Source organism: Synchiropus splendidus, chromosome 3, assembly GCF_027744825.2.
Source record: "Synchiropus splendidus isolate RoL2022-P1 chromosome 3, RoL_Sspl_1.0, whole genome shotgun sequence".
NCBI classification, from domain to species: Eukaryota; Metazoa; Chordata; class Actinopteri; order Syngnathiformes; family Callionymidae; genus Synchiropus; species Synchiropus splendidus.
The window spans coordinates 16,685,178-16,702,280 of NC_071336.1; the positions used below are offsets into that span (position 1 = coordinate 16,685,178).

At 42.3% G+C, this 17,103-nt stretch overlaps 1 protein-coding gene and 1 non-coding gene across 2 annotated transcripts; both read left to right on the plus strand.

Annotated features, from left to right (window-relative positions):
- The first annotated feature begins 5,525 nt into the window (after positions 1-5,525).
- On the plus strand, positions 5,526-5,599 carry trnat-agu (transfer RNA threonine (anticodon AGU)). Its single transcript has one exon. It is a non-coding gene; the product is annotated as a tRNA-Thr (tRNA).
- Positions 5,600-6,303: 704 nt separating this feature from the next.
- Positions 6,304-11,177, plus strand: LOC128756425 (lysophosphatidic acid receptor 6). The gene is made up of 2 exons (XM_053860939.1): positions 6,304-6,373; positions 9,326-11,177. The coding sequence occupies exons 1-2, from the start codon at positions 6,350-6,352 to the stop codon at positions 10,229-10,231; spliced, it is 930 nt and encodes a 309-aa protein (XP_053716914.1). The 5' UTR covers positions 6,304-6,349; the 3' UTR covers positions 10,232-11,177.
- The last annotated feature ends 5,926 nt before the right edge of the window (positions 11,178-17,103 follow it).

A 17,103-nucleotide genomic window follows, 5' to 3' on the forward strand; every position in this document is an offset into this window, starting at 1 on the left:
TGTAGATCCAGCCATCGACCTTCAACAGGCTTGTTGTTGTGACCTTTTTAGCCCAACAAATTTAGTTCCTCCAGAAATATTTCTGATCCTCTCTAGTTGTACAGTATGACATTGACATAGAATGTTTATACTTTAATTCAGGTCCAGTACGTACGAATGAGGTGCAATTGTGTGTCACTGTGATTCAAAGTTAGGGCAGCATCAACTTCTTGCGCTGCTTGACAGTGGTGTGTCCTAGATAAGGTTGATCACTGCTGTACCACTGAGGAGGGGCAGGAAGCATGTAGTGGCCCATATGAGTGGCTGATCTGTATCTGCATCTTCTGATATTACTTGAGGATGAGCTGCATCCTGAATGTCTACTATGTGCATACGTGTGTATAAGTACTGAAGATCATGCTCTAAATTGATGAAATGAGGATTGAAACATGCGTTCAGTATTTTTCAGCAAACAACTCCAACAGCAGTTTCTAAAAATGAATAGTCATTTTTTAAAAAACATGGTCAGAATGAGATCATATTTTCCCCGCTGCCTGATAAACACAGATGTTATCAATCTTAGTCCTGCCTTATTCCGTCCTCCTCTGCACTTCCTGTGCTCTTCTCACTTTTATTCCAAAGTCGCCTTGCTGCATTTCTGAGAAGAATGCATCACATTAGTAACTCAACATGCAGGAATCAAGAAGAATCAGCTTGAAATCCTCAATGGTGTGGAGCTGGTGCATCTTTACTGCCACATACATTTGTGGAGGAAATACCTTTGACTCCTTGTGGGACCATGAACAAGTCAGCAGTAACAAGGGAAGGTTCCTCTGGTGAGTGTGGAGACTATTTGGAGTTCTGGGGGATTATAGGACTGGAAACTCTCTCTGATATAAACCTCCTGCTGCACTTCACTGTGATGAGTCAGTAGTTTCAAAATTGAAGGGAAAGTCCAAATATCTTGCCAAAATATTCAGGTTTTGCATGTGCAAATAAATGTTGTTTGACTTCAGGACTGTGAACATGTAACTTTCTTTCATGCGTTGATCACATTATTTACATCTCAGCAAATCTTTTTCATCACAGTTGTGTGATATAGTAAACTCTCAAACCACGAACTAATCTTTTTCTGACACAAACTAGTCTATTGTAGCCAATAGCATGACAGATGAGATTTTGCAAGCAATAATAGGACTTGGTGTGGATGGTGAGTGACATCATGTTGGTGGCCATGTGTAAATATGAGCAGATGTGGGCCTGACCTGCCTGACCAAAGATCATCTTCAAGTGTTAGCAGGTGTTACTTGACTAAACATCATATCTGTGTTGTATAAACGTCATAATCTGAAACATAACTTTTGGTAAGTTTTAGTTGTCCAAAGGTGCCAGTGTGTTCATAAATGGTTGTCTATACATTTGCCCTGTGACAGGCTGGTGAGCAAAAGGAAGCTTATCCAAGCACAGAGTTCTAACATATTATTAGAGGGAAGGACGAGGTTCATTATATAACACATTTTGTCTTTATTAAAATTATATTTTCAGAGTGCAACCTATACTTCACCAGCTTTATCGCCGTAACAGGACAAAAATATGATGTAAGTAACTGCAACAGTGAAGTATGTTTGTGAGTGTACAGCACCAGCTGATATTTGACGTTGATGATTCAAGGAAAACACACAGCTTTAACCGCAGCCTTACTCAACAAGGCTTGATGGTTGGGGAAGAAAGGCACATGCCATCAATTTGTGCTTGTGTAGTCATGCTCATAGCGATCATTCCAAATAGTGAGTGTTGAATTATCAGCGCCAGAGACTGGATGGAGAGGAGGAAGCTGTGGTGGCCAGCTCGCTTGATAATAACTCACAGGAAGTAACTCATGGCAAATGAAAGTGACACACAGGAGTGTGCATCTTCTATTTATAGAGGGACACCAAATGTTCCGAATATCTGGGGGATGAAGTAATCCAGAGGTCACGTCTGCCTGAAAGGAAACCAACGGGGGTATGGTCTGGTTTTGTCATTTACCAGAAACAATGACTTGCGGTTGTGTGACCTCAGTTTGCAGGAATTAGATGAACTTGCTGCGTACGAGTACGGTGCTTTTGCAATTCTGTTGTTATGAGTGACACATCTGTACAAATACTTATTCTTTCTCAATAAGCATCGCAATTTATGGTATGTTAAAAACACCGAAGCAGCGCATGGACCTTCCCAAATCATGTCTCCCCTGTTGAGTTGACCCCGGAGCAGACAACATGCTCTTCCTCTGACAAGGTTGGACTCTCAACCATTCTCTATTTTAATTTCTGCACTAGTCCTCCTCTTCCTCTCCCATTGTTGTTAGGCTACCTTGGTTTTCAGTCCACAATCCTCTCATTGGCTGGATCACCACTTGGGTGTCTGGATGGAACACGTGCTGCTGTGCGACACACCTTTCCTACCTCAAGCACATGGCTGCTCATCTCATCCTTCTGCTTACTAAGGACCCAGCTCATCACGTGCACCTCCCAGAACTGCAGCATGGACCTGAGCCACTCACACACAATTCTGGTGGACTTTAGAATGTCTACCCCTTTAAACAATACATTAGCAGAAGGATTGAAATGTCCATCTTCCTCACCACTCATGACAAGTTTCTTCTTTGTGACCAGGCTTTTAGCTAGGATTTTGAAACGTTCAAAACCCCACCGCCAACCCATAACCCTGCCCCTAACCCCAACCCCTCCCGACACACCATGTCAATGACAGACAACTTGCTTTGTAAAAAAAAAAAACACAGCTGTCAACATCTATTTGTACCAAAATAACTTGATAAACAACAAATAAAGAAGCACCTGAGTCAAATAACAAACATTAACAGACATGAACTGCTGCCACAGTAACACTTAGAGATGCAGGGGGGCCCTGGGCAATTGTTTTACTTGGCTGCCCCTCATCGATTAAAATGATAATAATAATAATAAAACATTTTTATAATTTATCTTTCCCCTACTACAAGCCATCATGTGTGCAGCATTGCGTTCATATATTGATGCAAGAGAAGCATGCAGTTGTGTCAGCTGTGATGGTTTTCTAAACTTTCACTACCGCAACATTCATTCATTCATTCAAACAATAATATATAAATGCTTGTCTCTTGATTAAATAAATAGAACTACTGGACGTTTGATCCCTGTTAAGCAATTTTGCTTATTCTGAATGGTCTCTGTGTTGGTCCGCTTGCCGCTGGGATGCACGTAGGGGAGCGCCATATCTTCCTCCGATTAGAAAGCAATCAGTTTAAAGATTGTTTAAAGTTTGGAACTTATCTGCGGACATCCCATCAATAGCAGCACGCATGTGGATCACCGCAACAAATTATGGCCAAAATACGGTTGCGAAAGGTTCGAGAATCTGTGAATTTGGATGATATTCGGCGAAATTACCGGACGGAAACTCAATGTAATGTAAACCAGTGAGATGACACTACGATGTTGTGCATTATACAGGCACTGATAAAACATTTAGGGCGTCCTGTTGAGGAAACAGGGCGTCTGGTTTTGAGTGCTGGAGGGCGTCCATTTTTTTCATGTTTTGCAGTTTAGGGCCGGATGCCCAAGACACCCTCCAGCTAAAAGCTTGTTTGTGACTAAGAACTACACCGTCCCCCTCCCCTGACTTATCATACCTTATCATACCTATGTGGCTTTTAATGAAGCTAATATTTTCTCCAAACTTCACTTGAGAAACACTTAACATTTTGTGCAGGTCCGGGGAGGGACTGCATTTGAGACTCTCCCAGGACATTTGGAGTACCTTCTCATCCCATTTGGCCTCAGCAACATTCCCACAGTATCCAAAGGCCTGATCAATGATGCCGCGTTGTGAGTAACTCAACATGTCCACCTAGCCTTATCCAGTGGCTTTCACAACAAGAAGCAACACAGCAAACTGGCTAAGGCTTCTCCTTCTGGTAACTGTATCGAGGGTTTTCACAGCACGCCATCAAAGCCGCCATGTTGGAGATACTCAGTGCTCAGCACAGAACGGTATTGAGCACAAACTAAAACAGCACACAAACTCAAAATGAAACGTCAAAATATTTAAATACGTCAAATTCTCATATAAGGAGCAAATTTCGTCGATGACTTGGTGTAGCATTTTCCTGACCCATCCGCACACCATGGATGGAATAGGCGAAAAAAACTGGTAATTATATCAGGATAGGTCACCGATGGCAGACTGTCCGGAATGTCGTTCACCCACGACGACGGAGCCAACGCACACGGGTCTGCACCACCAATAAAGCTCAACTCTTCCAAGTCTCACTCCCAACTTGTTTCGACGAGCCTTTTGTTTTATTTTGCGTTTTTCCATCGCACTCCATTCACAGTCTATGGGCGTGTTTACAAAGAGTATCTTCAACATGGCGGCTTCCGGGTTGGATGACGTGGTGATGACACGCCGTGAAAACCCTCTATAAAGCCAAAATCTTAGGGCGAGACCACAGCACTGAAAATGGTTTCTGAAGAGCGCGGTATTATTCATTTCAGCAAATATGTCTATCAATAAAATCATACCTCAGTGTTCTGGGAGTTTGAGAAGTTGTTTTTGGACGATGTTGTTTTTACTATCCGGCATTTATCGCGCTTGTGTGTTCGCGCTTGTTTCTAGTTTCTGGCATCTAGCGCAGAGTGTCCTGAGGCGAGAAGCTCACCACCCGCTGAGAGTTTCACGAGACAAAGTACAGGGCTCCAGCAGGGATCAGGTCTGCAGCCCAAACTTGCTTGTGTTCACATCTCGGACTTCTGAGCCAAAAGAGCTTTGTCTCGAGACAGAACCGGTAGTGTGAAAGCACCCTGTACCACCACTGTACTCAGTAGTGGAGCACCGGTTTTATCGGCCGACAGTTCCAGCACTGTGTGACAGATTGCCCTCATTCCATTCTTGGTTCTATTCTCCAGTTCCTCTCAGTTCTGCCCATGATAAACAACTCCATAACTTAACTTAATGCAGTGATGAGATGGAGCATGGGCCGGTGCAGAGATGGACGTCGCACATGTGCGTGTGCGTGAGTGTTACCTCTCGTACTGTGTAGGCTGTTATTTTATATTTCCTGCGCAAACCCTTCTTGTCATTGGCTGAAAGTCATTCTGTGGCTGCTGTACATCCCCAATTACAAAACAGTATTCATAACACAAAATATCAATGGGTTAATAGAAACATTTAAAATGTAATTTTGATGATTGAAGATTCATGCCAACCGAGTTGTGTGTCTTCATTAACATGAATTCAACAGTTGATTGTGGCGCAGCAACGTATTTATTTAGTTGTTTCCGCAGTTTTGAGCGCACAACATCGCCCCCTGCAGAGTTGGAGGTCATACCGTCTAGGTTAATCGGGAATTTCAATCGGGAAGTTCAGTGCTCTCGTTATTGTTTTGGGTTGTGTGTTGATTCGATTTACACAGTAACGTAACAAAAATTGAAATGTTTTTTTCTCGCACCGCCAACGTATCGCAGTTGGAAGTTTAAAATACATTCTCCCGCTGTACGTAGTTGTGAGGCGCCGTGGCTTAGTTGGTTAAAGCGCCTGTCTAGTAAACAGGAGATCCTGGGTTCGAATCCCAGCGGTGCCTTTTAGGAATGGCGCTGACTCGACATCAATATTGTTTAGAAATTCGTTTTTATGAGCAGAATAACCCACAAATTACCCTTCTGCTTCGTTAAAATATGTCATTTTCAATGGCAGTTAAACTGCGATCGTCTTCTTACCGCTAGTCAAATGCCTCAAACTATTCAACTACGTTGTATTTTCTTCTCGTTTTAGCGAGCGACTGACAAATGATTCTGCATTTGACAATTAAATGAGCACAAACCTGAGCATAAACACGCTTGGTTTTGTGCTGGTCCCCGCTGACTTCCAGTCAACGTACATCGAAAAATGTGCTCAAGCCAGCCACTTGGTGTCGCTGTTTCACTCTGCTCACTGAAAACACCAACTTCCGTGTTGGATTTATCCTATGATGAATTCAAACTGGGTGATGACCACATGTGCAATAGACAATGCATGCAAATGCAAACGCGCCAAAAATACATCACGTCTTACATGTAAATCCTGATTTTTTTATTTTTTCATTTTCAGGTGAAAATATGAAATATATATTTAAAATAAACAACAACTCTACTCTGACTCTATTTTGATTGTTATGATTGATAAATCAGATAAGAGGGAAAAAAGAGACGATGACTGTGGCAAGAAAATGACATGAGCAGAACATGCAGAAAAAAAAAAGCGAGACTTGGTCAATTTCCTCTTCAGCAGCATGAGGTGGGTCTGTGATGTGAGTGTAGAATCAGCAGAAACAGCAAGCGCACATCTCGGCTGTATGACACGTCAGGTCCACGCACAGGTAACTGGCTCATATTTATGCTGCTTTACAGTGTTGCATTTACAGGTAATGCAGACAATAGAAGTTTGAACCCTCTATTTCATCACACTTAAATGTAGGAGAGGAAACTGACGAAAATTGGGCGTCGTTTTAGTCATCATAATGGCACTGTCTGACGTGTACTGAAGCTGTTAAGGTTGGGAAAGCAGAAGTAGTGGTTTTCTTCTGCGAGCAAGGTTGTTATGATGATAAATATAGACTTAAAGCGTTAGAAATGTATCAGCGATGTGGGTATGAATAACAAATCTGAACACATTTGGATGACACATATGCATCTCAAGCAAACATGTGGCATCTAACGGCTACATATCATATATGAGTGAGTACCACGTACTGCAAACCTGGACCTTTAAAAAACAGTTTCATTCAACTAGAACTTCAAATGTTATATTTTAAAGTATTCTTACACATTTTGGCTGCTGGTCACTGGACTGTGAGTACATTTAGCGCATACAAAACGTCTTCCATCCATCAAGAGGAAGGCTGTCATTCATCTTCACTGTACACAAACATTAATAAAGGTGTGAGAAAGAACATGTTATAGACTAGGAGGGCTTTATAGCATCGCATACAGCTCCCAAGCTTCTAAATTCTACATGCACTGTGATGTTTTTTTACCCATTAGTGTTGCTGCAAATGTACTATATTCTGTCTATAGAGTTAGTGTTAAAAATATTCAGCTGACAGCTGTCAGCTCAGGTGCACAGCAGCTGTTTTGTTGCTCCTTTAACACACAGACCCAGCAGCAGCGGGGGATGAATGAGAAATTTTTGACATGGTTCTGAAGTTATGTTTCACACTCAAGGTACAGAAGGTGTTTTCAAACTTCAAATTCACTTTAAAGACCTTTCACTGCACACGAAACATTCATATGGACAAAGTGATTCGCCTTGCAAATGATGTTCAGGCTTGTAGATGACGAGACTTTATTTTTCGTATTATGAAATGGCACTTCAAAATATTCAGTAGAAGGGTTTTCTTTTTCAGGAATTAATTGTATGAAAGGTCGGTCCAGCCAATCAAGTCCAGTAAGAACATCTACAGTACATTTCAGCATCTGAGCCCTTTACTAGTCCTCTGTCCTCGGAATGTTCCCTCTATTCCAGGCTCTTGGATGGTTTCTCTTTCCTCTTCAGTTCAGATGTTCACCGCGGCCATGATGAAAATGAAATAACACAATGCGTTTAGTTTCACGGATTGTGCACAGCTAACAGTTTTGCAGAAAAGTCCCGCAGTATTGCAGTTATTGTGAGAGACAAGTCATCCTCGGTCAAAAATCCCCTTCTGCTGAAGCTGGTGTCACTGAAGTGATGTATGATTCTGCCACAAATTCATCCTTTTGGATGAAAAAAACTGAACTTTATGTATGTAAGAAGAAGAAGGACAAACAAGTCTTGTTGACGTGACATCTTTATTCAGCTGTAACAGGTTAGTTTAAGCTTCTCTAACTGTGTCATTGACAGAGAGTCTCAGTTGCTTTTTCTATGTAAAACTTGCATGCTTTAATTGAAGTATGTTTCACTGTTTACCTCTAAAAACATTGAACTTCTCTCACAAATCCCTCATGAGTGGCTTTTTGTCCACTTCAAGCTGGCGTAGATTATGGTACTTGCTCCATCTGCTTGCGCTAATGAAGGAGGAATACGTTTCTTTTACACTCTCTTTCACATGATTTTCACATGATCTTGTGCACGTCATAGGTCTTGCGTTGTCGCTGCCTTTTTCCATTTCTCACTCTCTTGGGTAAAGCTCTGTATTTTGTTATATTTGAAGTGTTGGTAATCAACGAAATTTTTTAAAATCTCCACTCAAAACTGCATTGCATAGCATCATCAGAACGTCTTCAGCATCAGACACATTTTCCAAGTCCAAAACTATCTCTATCAACACCAGCTTGTGCTTTTTTTACTGGATCCTGTCATGTGACCTGCCACACACTGGAATTACTGTAATAGAAATGAGTGGAGAAATCTTCCAAGCCTCTATAAACCCAGAGGGACTTTAAAGAGAATCACGGAAATGTTCTGTAGGTTCAGTCAGTCATTGTGAAAGTTTTAATTGAAATATATTTGTCTCTTTTGAGTTATTCGCTGTAGAAAAACACACAAACAAACATCTCGGTTCATATGGCATTATAATCTGAAACACTGTGTTCTAATCCTAATCCGATGGTGCACAAACTAGGACATTTCTTTTGCAAAAACAACTTGCTGCTAAGAGAATGTTGCACAGTTTTTACCTTTATTCACTCCCTTTTAATCCGAGGAGAAGAACCAAGGAAGCTAAAGAGGCGACACAGAAATTCAGTCTGAGCACAGGGAGTGTTCTAGTTTCACTGATACTGTGGCATTAAGTTCATGTGTATACCCCTCCATGAGCTCCTGGTCCAATACAGTAGCACACGTACCAACCGACTGAGACTACCCAACTCAAAGACTGAGCGCCACAGGAGGTCCTTTCTCCCTGTGGCAATAAAAATGTACAATTCATCTCTGAAAAAATCACGATGAAGGATTCTTCTTGAACTGCATTTTCTTGCACATTGTTCACATGGTTTCTAAGCTCTTTAGTATAGCTTTGTTTTTGTACAGAGCATGTTACGAACATAATTTCCCTTGGGATTAATAAAGTTTTGCTGATTTCTGATTTCTGATATAAGAATGTTATGTAGAGTGGTTAGGTCCAAGATTTCACCTCTTTAAATTATCAGAAAGATTATGAAAGATCCAGAGACACAGAGAGTGAGGCAACCTATGACAGAATATTTTGGTACAAATGAATGAAATATTGCATGAACTACTTTGAGTTGACTCTCATATCACGCTGTGTTTGAAGGGAAATCTGTAAAATTCACATTATTGTTGTTCTATTTCTATCTCCTCCATGTTACTAAAAATATCCTCTGCTTCTCAGGTTAAGATGTCAGGTAACAACAGCTCCACCTTCTATGATGACTCCAATAAAGTCAGCGTCATGCACGTCTGTATTTACGCCTTCATCTTTCTCGTGGGTTTGGTTTTCAACCTCACTGCCCTGGTGGTTTTCTGCCGTCAGAGCAAATCTAGATCTCAGACCATCACTTACATGACCAACCTGGCCTTGGCTGACATCCTCCTCATCCTCACGCTGCCCGTGAGGATCTACTACTATTCTGGGTTCTCTAAACTTCCCACGGGATTGTGTGATGCCCTGGGTCTGATCCTCAAGGCAAACATGTACAGCAGCATCCTCCTCCTCACCTGCATTAGCTGTGATCGCTGCATGGCTGTCACCTTCCCCATGTCCACCCGCGTGCAAGGCTGGAGGAAAAAGGCGCCTTTTGTTTGTCTAGGGATATGGATTCTGACTATTGGTGCGAGCATACCCATCTACCTGTCCCAGCAGAGAAGTCGTTCCCACTGCTTTGATGAGTTTCCCGTCTATGCCACTCAGAGCTACGTTGTTTACCCAACACTTCTTTTGGGCTTCGGGATCCCTTTTGTCACTATGCTCGTCAGTTCATGGGGCCTGATCCGTGCCGTCCAGAAGAGCATCGTGGCTCAGACCAACCTGGTGGACAGCAAGAAGATCAGAAGGATGATCGCTGCCAGCCTCATCATTTTCCTCATCAGCTTCCTTCCCTACCACGTCCTCATTCTTTTACTGTCTCTACGTAAGAACTCCAACCCCCTGCTCACTGCGTACCGCTACAGCCTGATGCTGGCGTGCCTCAACACAGTGCTGGACCCGATAGCTTACTATTTCACCACTGACACCTTCAGGAAGAACATGTACAGAGACACGACTCAGAGGATGCTCCCGTTGAACAGTCAAAGCTAAAGAGGCCACAGTGCCATGCGGGGTGGGAAGAGATAAGAGATTAAAGCGAGGTGATTCGGAGAGCTTCAGTTGTCGCTCAAGATAACTAACTGTGAAATGTCTTACTCAGATGCATTTTTGTAAAGCTTTTTGTAAAAAACAAATGCAGTTTTGGACAGAACAAACCCTTGTTTAAGCCATTCCAAGACTTTGCATTTAATTATCGCCGTATTGCTGTGTCTTTTTACATTATGAATGTGTACTTTTTTTTTTTTAAGAAAACTGAATTGTCTTTTAAGGAAAACGTTTTTTTTTTAAGCAGTGTTCCTCTCTTGATTTAAAAAAATAAAAACATAGCTGGCTGTGAGACATGGCTCACACACAGTAAGTTTTTGTTATATTTCAACTCTTTACTTCCTGTGCTCACCTTGCATTTCTGACTGCAGCTCGACTGGGTGAAAGCACACAATCACTGCATCTGCTGTCTTAAACCTTTCTGCTCACATTGTCGCAGACTGACTTCTCCTCATCTGTCTCTGTGTCCACGTTTGTGATCCAGTTTCCCTTTACTCTGGTGAATGAGCATTTTTTCGAGCACTGGTGTTGACTGCCTCACATTTTCTGTTTGTCTTTTCCTTCAGCTAAGCCTGTGTTCTGACCTTCTAGAGCTTGTTTGATCTGGTTTTCTTGTTTCCTACCATCAGCCTGCCTTGCTGCTTTCCATTCTGTTTTCATCCTACTCTATTTCTCTGTGAACTGCCTACAGTGTGTTTTGCGTGTGGACTTGTATCTTGTTTGTCACATGAGCGAGAGATGAACACCACATGTGTTTGTGCTTTACTATTTTTGAGCTTGTTTCAGAACCCATCACATGTGTTTTCAGATTTCACTCCCTGGCGTTTCTCTCCTGGTTCGGTGACCCCCTTCCCGGTCTTTTTGGGTTTTAATAAACTATTGCAAAGCTTGTTCCTGTGGTTTTGAGTTTCGTTAACATGAAAACATGGTAAAAAAAAAAAAAGATTTGTGTCATGATGTGAAGTGAACAATAATGTCCACAACAAAAACACAGGTGTTCCCTCCTCATTCGCAAAGGTTGTGCATCACTTCTCCCCCACACAACCACAGTCCCCCAGGTGCTACATTTGAGTCCCTCCCCAGACACCCGAGGGGTCTCTGGTACCAATGGTACCATGACTGTTTCCAGAGTCTGTCACACTACCTTTGTATGGAACACGGTGTGGACCCTTTCGCCCTGCATCACGCAGATGATCTTGGTGTCCGCAAAGCTGCCCACCATCAAACTCATCCACCACAAAAAACACTGGACCCTCTTGGTGGTGGATGACTCCGGGTAACCAGGTTGAACCTGTGACACAGCTTTTAACACATACACATATGGGACGTTCTTGAAAAAAGTTTCTTCTTAGCATATGATTCTCTTCTTGCTTTTTGCTCAGCCTGTGACCTCACAACTCTCTCCCCCACATCTGGGTGAAGAGGATGTGATTTAGGTCTCTGTCCCGGCAACATCTCAGCTGGAGGAAGTCCTGTCGTTGTGTGAGGCGTAAATAAGAAACGGGAAAGCTTGGTTTGCAGAGAGTCTCCTGACATTTTCCTCTGTCCATCTTTCTCAGTCAGTCTCAACAGCTCTGTCTGCTACACCTTTGGAGGCAGGGTGATAGGGGCTGTGCTGACATGACAGATCCTGTTTTTCTCCATAAACTCTTTGAAAACCTCACTGGTAAAAGTGGGCACATTGTCTATCCCGTAATGGGGGAAGTGACATTTTTGGTGTGCATGCCTTTACCTTTTCTTCCAAGCCACCGTCCAGGACATGCCCAGGTGGGCATCATGTAGCTCCTCCATCACCTGTGCAATCACTTCGGGGCCCCAGAAAAGGCAGCCATGAAGCAAGTTTGAGCTTGACGATCCTTCCTGCTCTACAGACACAGGCCACCCCCGCATCTCTTAACTTGTGAGACTGGCTCTCTCTCCCACCACATTTTGATTTGTTTGGCTGTCACTGGAGGAGTTGACAGTGCATAAGAAAACTGGGGGTGGACTCGTGAGGCTTGGTGTGTCAGGGAGAGGCAGGCGGCTAAAGGCATCAGCATTTGCTTTTTCCCTTCCTGCCTCGTACTGTATTCGATGCTGGCATGTTGCTAGAGTGGATGGAAGGCCTTGGTTCTCACAATACAGACCCATCAGGCGCTTGAGGTCTGTACAGGCGATAAAAGGGCGACCAAACAGGTAGATGTAGAAACGTTTCACAACAAAAACCACAGCTAGGCCCTCCATCTTGAACAGTGAGTACCATTTTTCTGCGGTGGGAAGAGTATGTGACACAGAGCTGATGGGCTTTTCACGCCCATCCTCCATACAGGGAGAAAGCTCCGCCCCCACATCATAAGGGGACGTCTCACATGACTGGAAAACTTCCTTCTTAGGGTCAAAGTGTGACAAACATGCTGAAAAACATCCTTCCTGAGCCAGCTTCTACTTCCATGAATATATATGTGGATCAGGTTTGGTTTAATATGTCACACTGTCAGTCACGGCTCTCATAAAGTGTTGTTTTAGTTGTGGAGGGAGGCATACAGTTCAGTCACCCATTCTCATTCTACATACATCTCTCTATATACATGCTTTGTAATAACATATACAGTACAGTATATACCTGGGGTGGTATACCCCCCACTGCTCTAAAGACTGGAAGTGAATCCTAGTTTCTGTTTTTTTTGTCCCCTCTCTCTGGATTCTGACTTTTAATATAAAAATCCAGGTAGTGGGACAAAAACTGTGGTCTGCTGCTCTGTCATATTATCACGTTGATCAGAGGTTTGCGGTCTTTTTTTGTGAGCGTTGTGTGCTAAAATGATGCGATGGGCGGGTGCTGACAGATCTCATCTGACACACAAAATGACTGCTTCAAGCACAGGCAGCACCCATCAGGAGGTTTTAGTTTTGTACAATATAGCAGCACGCTGCCTGGGCTTTGATGGTTCATGAACCCTGATAATGAGGAGCTCATTCACCTGTTTTCTGGGGAGAGTGGTGGGTTTTGGTGGTGCTGATGGGTGATTTGAGGCCAGATGAGGTTGCATGTCGGAGGACAGATTCATGTGGAAATGCCCCCAAAAATGTCAGAGGAAGAGGGGAAGTGTTTACATATTTATGTGTCAAAGATAAAGTTGCATCATATATTAATTCAGTTCAGAGATATAGAGTCTGACATCCCTGCTGTAAGGTCAGCATCAGCAGGTGCTACACTCACTTCAAGCATGTTGACATGTTCGCACATTGTTTGTCAACTTTCAGTGGTTGGACGACGCCTTTTTCGGGTCACCAAAAGTTGGACGACGCCTTTTTTGGGTCACCGAAAGGTCCTGGACTTGTACTCATCAGTCCTCATCAGTGCGAAAAAGTTTGATTGTTCAGCTACAGTATTCTGGTGATTTGTTGTTTTGAAAAAAATGTGGGACAGTGGTTGTGGTTATTCAAGTCATTGATGGAAACAGTGCCACAGTACAAGAAATGGAAAACCCAAAGACGAGGGCGTGAGAAAGAGAAGTCAACAGTGGTGAAACGACAGGAACCAACAAGTGTTTACTTTGCCTTCTGCTTTTATGTGTGCTGAAAATGAGAGAGAAGTTTGAGGGAGAAGTGCGTGTTAGTCTACTCCTGCGGTTTCCTGCACTAGCTGCAGTGGTCCGACATGATGGAGCCAAGGGTGACATGCCTGTCAAGGCAGCATGAAGAGTGACATCTTCTGGGCTTATTTTGTCGTGCACATGCAAAAGCACTCCTCATAACATTCTGTGATTTAAAAGGCAATCTGTTTATTATTTACTTTGTTAAAGATGAATCCACAGGCAAAAGCAATCTGTCATTATTACGTCACACAAACTTCCCACAGTCAGCAACCCGCTGTCGGGCCTCAACTTTTTTCACTTTCCGAGACAATAAACTCACGCTCTGTTTCTGCACCTGGAGTTGTGCTTTTAAGCCTGGAACTTGTTTTGCCGTCATTTGTTCAAACACTTCATTTCAGAAATGTAATTCATCATTGCTCCACGATCGGAGCTGCTCACTGACATCAAAGTCTCCTTATGTGGGACAAGGCGAAACACCCAAGAGCTCATTCAAAAGTAAGTCAAGATGGTTGAGAAACGCAATCACCCTTCAGCCTTCTTTCCTGATTCAGCAGCAACAATGGGTCAGTGTTTATATGCCAAAGGTTGAAGTCTTGTGGAGAATCACTGAAGAACTAGAGGTAGACTTCCTTCTCTCTCCAAACTGCACAAGACACAAGAAATGCTTCTGGCAAAAACAATGACAGCATCTGTATTGTGATTCCATAAATCGTGTTGGGCTCCTAAACAAAAAAGTGAACTGAAGGTCAAATCAAGAGACATGACTGAAAATGAGAATTTTTTGAAATGGTTTTTCTTAGTTTGTGTTGATGTTTATATATATATATATATATATATATATATATATATATATATATATATATATATATATATATATATATATATATATATATATATATATATATATATATATATATATATATATATATATTTTATATAAGAGACATAAGAGACATGACTGAAAATGAGTTGGTTTTTCTTCTCAACAAATCTCGTATATATATATATATATATATCTGCAATTGCGTAGAATCCTGTATTGAACTTGATTAATATGACATTTGACCTGTGGAGGGCGCTGTAGATCAGCAGTGGCCTCTGATCCATCGACTCGAGCGTCGAATCTGACAATTGCATCTACTGCAGTGTCTGACAGACGCCCACTGTTAAGGAGAGTAGGAATAAAACAGCGTCAAACCTTTTTGCGTTATAGGGTGCACATTGGCATAGGAAGAGAAAAAGAAGAGCTGCGTGATCTTGACAAATTTTGATGTGAGAGGAGGAGGAAGTAATGGAGATAACATGGTCACGTAATTTGTATTTTGAGTTTGCATGTTCTCCCCGTGTGCGCGTGGGTTTTCTCTGAGTTCTCTGGTTTCCTCCCACAGCTCAAAGACATGCTCACTAAGTTCACTAAATGTGTGTGTGCCCTGCGATGGAATAGCGACCTGTCCAGGGTGTATCCCCGCCTCTCACCCAATGTATAAGATTTCATTTTATTTTATTTTATTTTATTATTTCGAAGCACTTTCCTAGTTGGTGGGACCCTACTGACCATGGCAATAAATTCTATTCTGATCCTGACGTATGTATGAGCTCCTTTTGAAATGTAAGAGTCTTCTTTTGACCACTTTTGATTTAAAGACGTCTTCCTCTACAGCATTTTCACCCCATACTGTTCATGACCAAATTGACTGCTGTTGCCCTTTGCGGTGATGACGCTGCAGCCATCTTGGACCAGGGCCACTTATTATGACAGGGGAAACGTGTCGCACTATTAAAGCAATGTTACAAATGTAAGGCCAGAAGCACAGAGAGGCAGACATAAATCTAACAGAAGGAAGGACGCCAGAAAACATTCAGGTGTGTTTTATTTATTTACACCGTTGCTTTGGGAGCATATTATACTCTGAGATTAACATAAATATTGTATTTTCTGAATTTTGTATTGTAGCGAGCGCCACTGGAAGAATGCATCTTGACTCAGATTTGGATTTCACACATGCCCCAGCAACAGTCTTTCAATCAGTTCTCTAGGAGGCACAGGTTTATTATTATCACACATCGCAACAGAATGCAAGTCACCTCAACGCACAAACCCACAGTGCCACTCTATTTGCAACACAAACATCCAACATAAAACAAGTCTGACAACCAGCCTGGATTGCTACAGTATTCTAATTCAATTATATTAGAAATTATAAATATGATAACTCATGTGATTAATTTATATTGTCATAACTTATTACTTTGAAGTCTATCAGCAGTCAAGCTTCCCACCTGCCACTGAAAGGCCTCCTTGTTCCAGTGTTGTGTGCCATATTGACCTCGCTCATATACCGTCAACTTGGTGTCCCCTTTGTCGTATGCACATTCTGCGTCCATGCTATCCATTTCTGGTGCTTCAGCTTTGTGTTGTATACATCCATGACGTCGTCCCCACTGACACACTCCTACTTCGGTCCACCGTTTGTGCCGATATGCTGACTGCAAGAGATTCAGGAGCCCTGTATTACAGTAGTACTGATCAACTGATGGGGTCTATGCAGTGATATCACACATGCTGCTCCTGTATCTGAATAAAAGACTGACTACAGGAATGAAGAAAAATAGACAGAGAAGAAGTAGATGGTGCTTCAGGCAGTTGAGGAAGTTAGCAAAGTTGGTCCAGACAACACCCCAATGAAGGTGTGGAGGTGCGGTGAACTTTCTGACCTGACTATTCAATGTGATCTGAGGACGTTGGTCAAGGTGATTTAGTGGATCTAGAGAGAGCCAGTGAGAGAGTTCCTTGAGAGGACGTGTGGTACTGTACTGTGTGTGCCTGCCATGAGCAGCACTGCGAGACAGTAGTGAGGTCTGCTGTGGGAGTGACACAGGGATTCAAGGTAAAAGTGGGATTACATCAGGGATCAGCTCTCAGCCCATTTTGTTTGCTCTAGTTATGGACAGACTGACAGATGAGGTTAGGGAGCAGTTTCCATGGACCATGATGTTTACTGACGATTTATCTTGGGTAATTTAATGAATTTATTTTTTTATCATTGATGAGTGAACTCTTGACTCCATGTCGAGCACATGAAAAATCCATTTTGCACTCAAAAATTAAATGTCCATCCGTGAGTGCGATCTTATTTATTCACCATTGGTCAATATATCACGTGTAAAAAAACTTTAGACTTTATGTGAATCTGGTTTATTCATATCAATGATTTTTTTTTCTTCTGGAAATCAATAAAA

What these genes read in the sequence shown, in the direction of transcription:
- LOC128756425 (XM_053860939.1), top strand. Translation starts at nt 6,350, where the DNA reads ATGACACGTCAGGTCCACGCACAG. An exon ending in CACGTCAGGTCCACGCACAG is followed by an intron (nt 6,374 to 9,325) that starts GTAACTGGCTCA and finishes TCTGCTTCTCAG; the next exon opens with GTTAAGATGTCAGGTAACAA.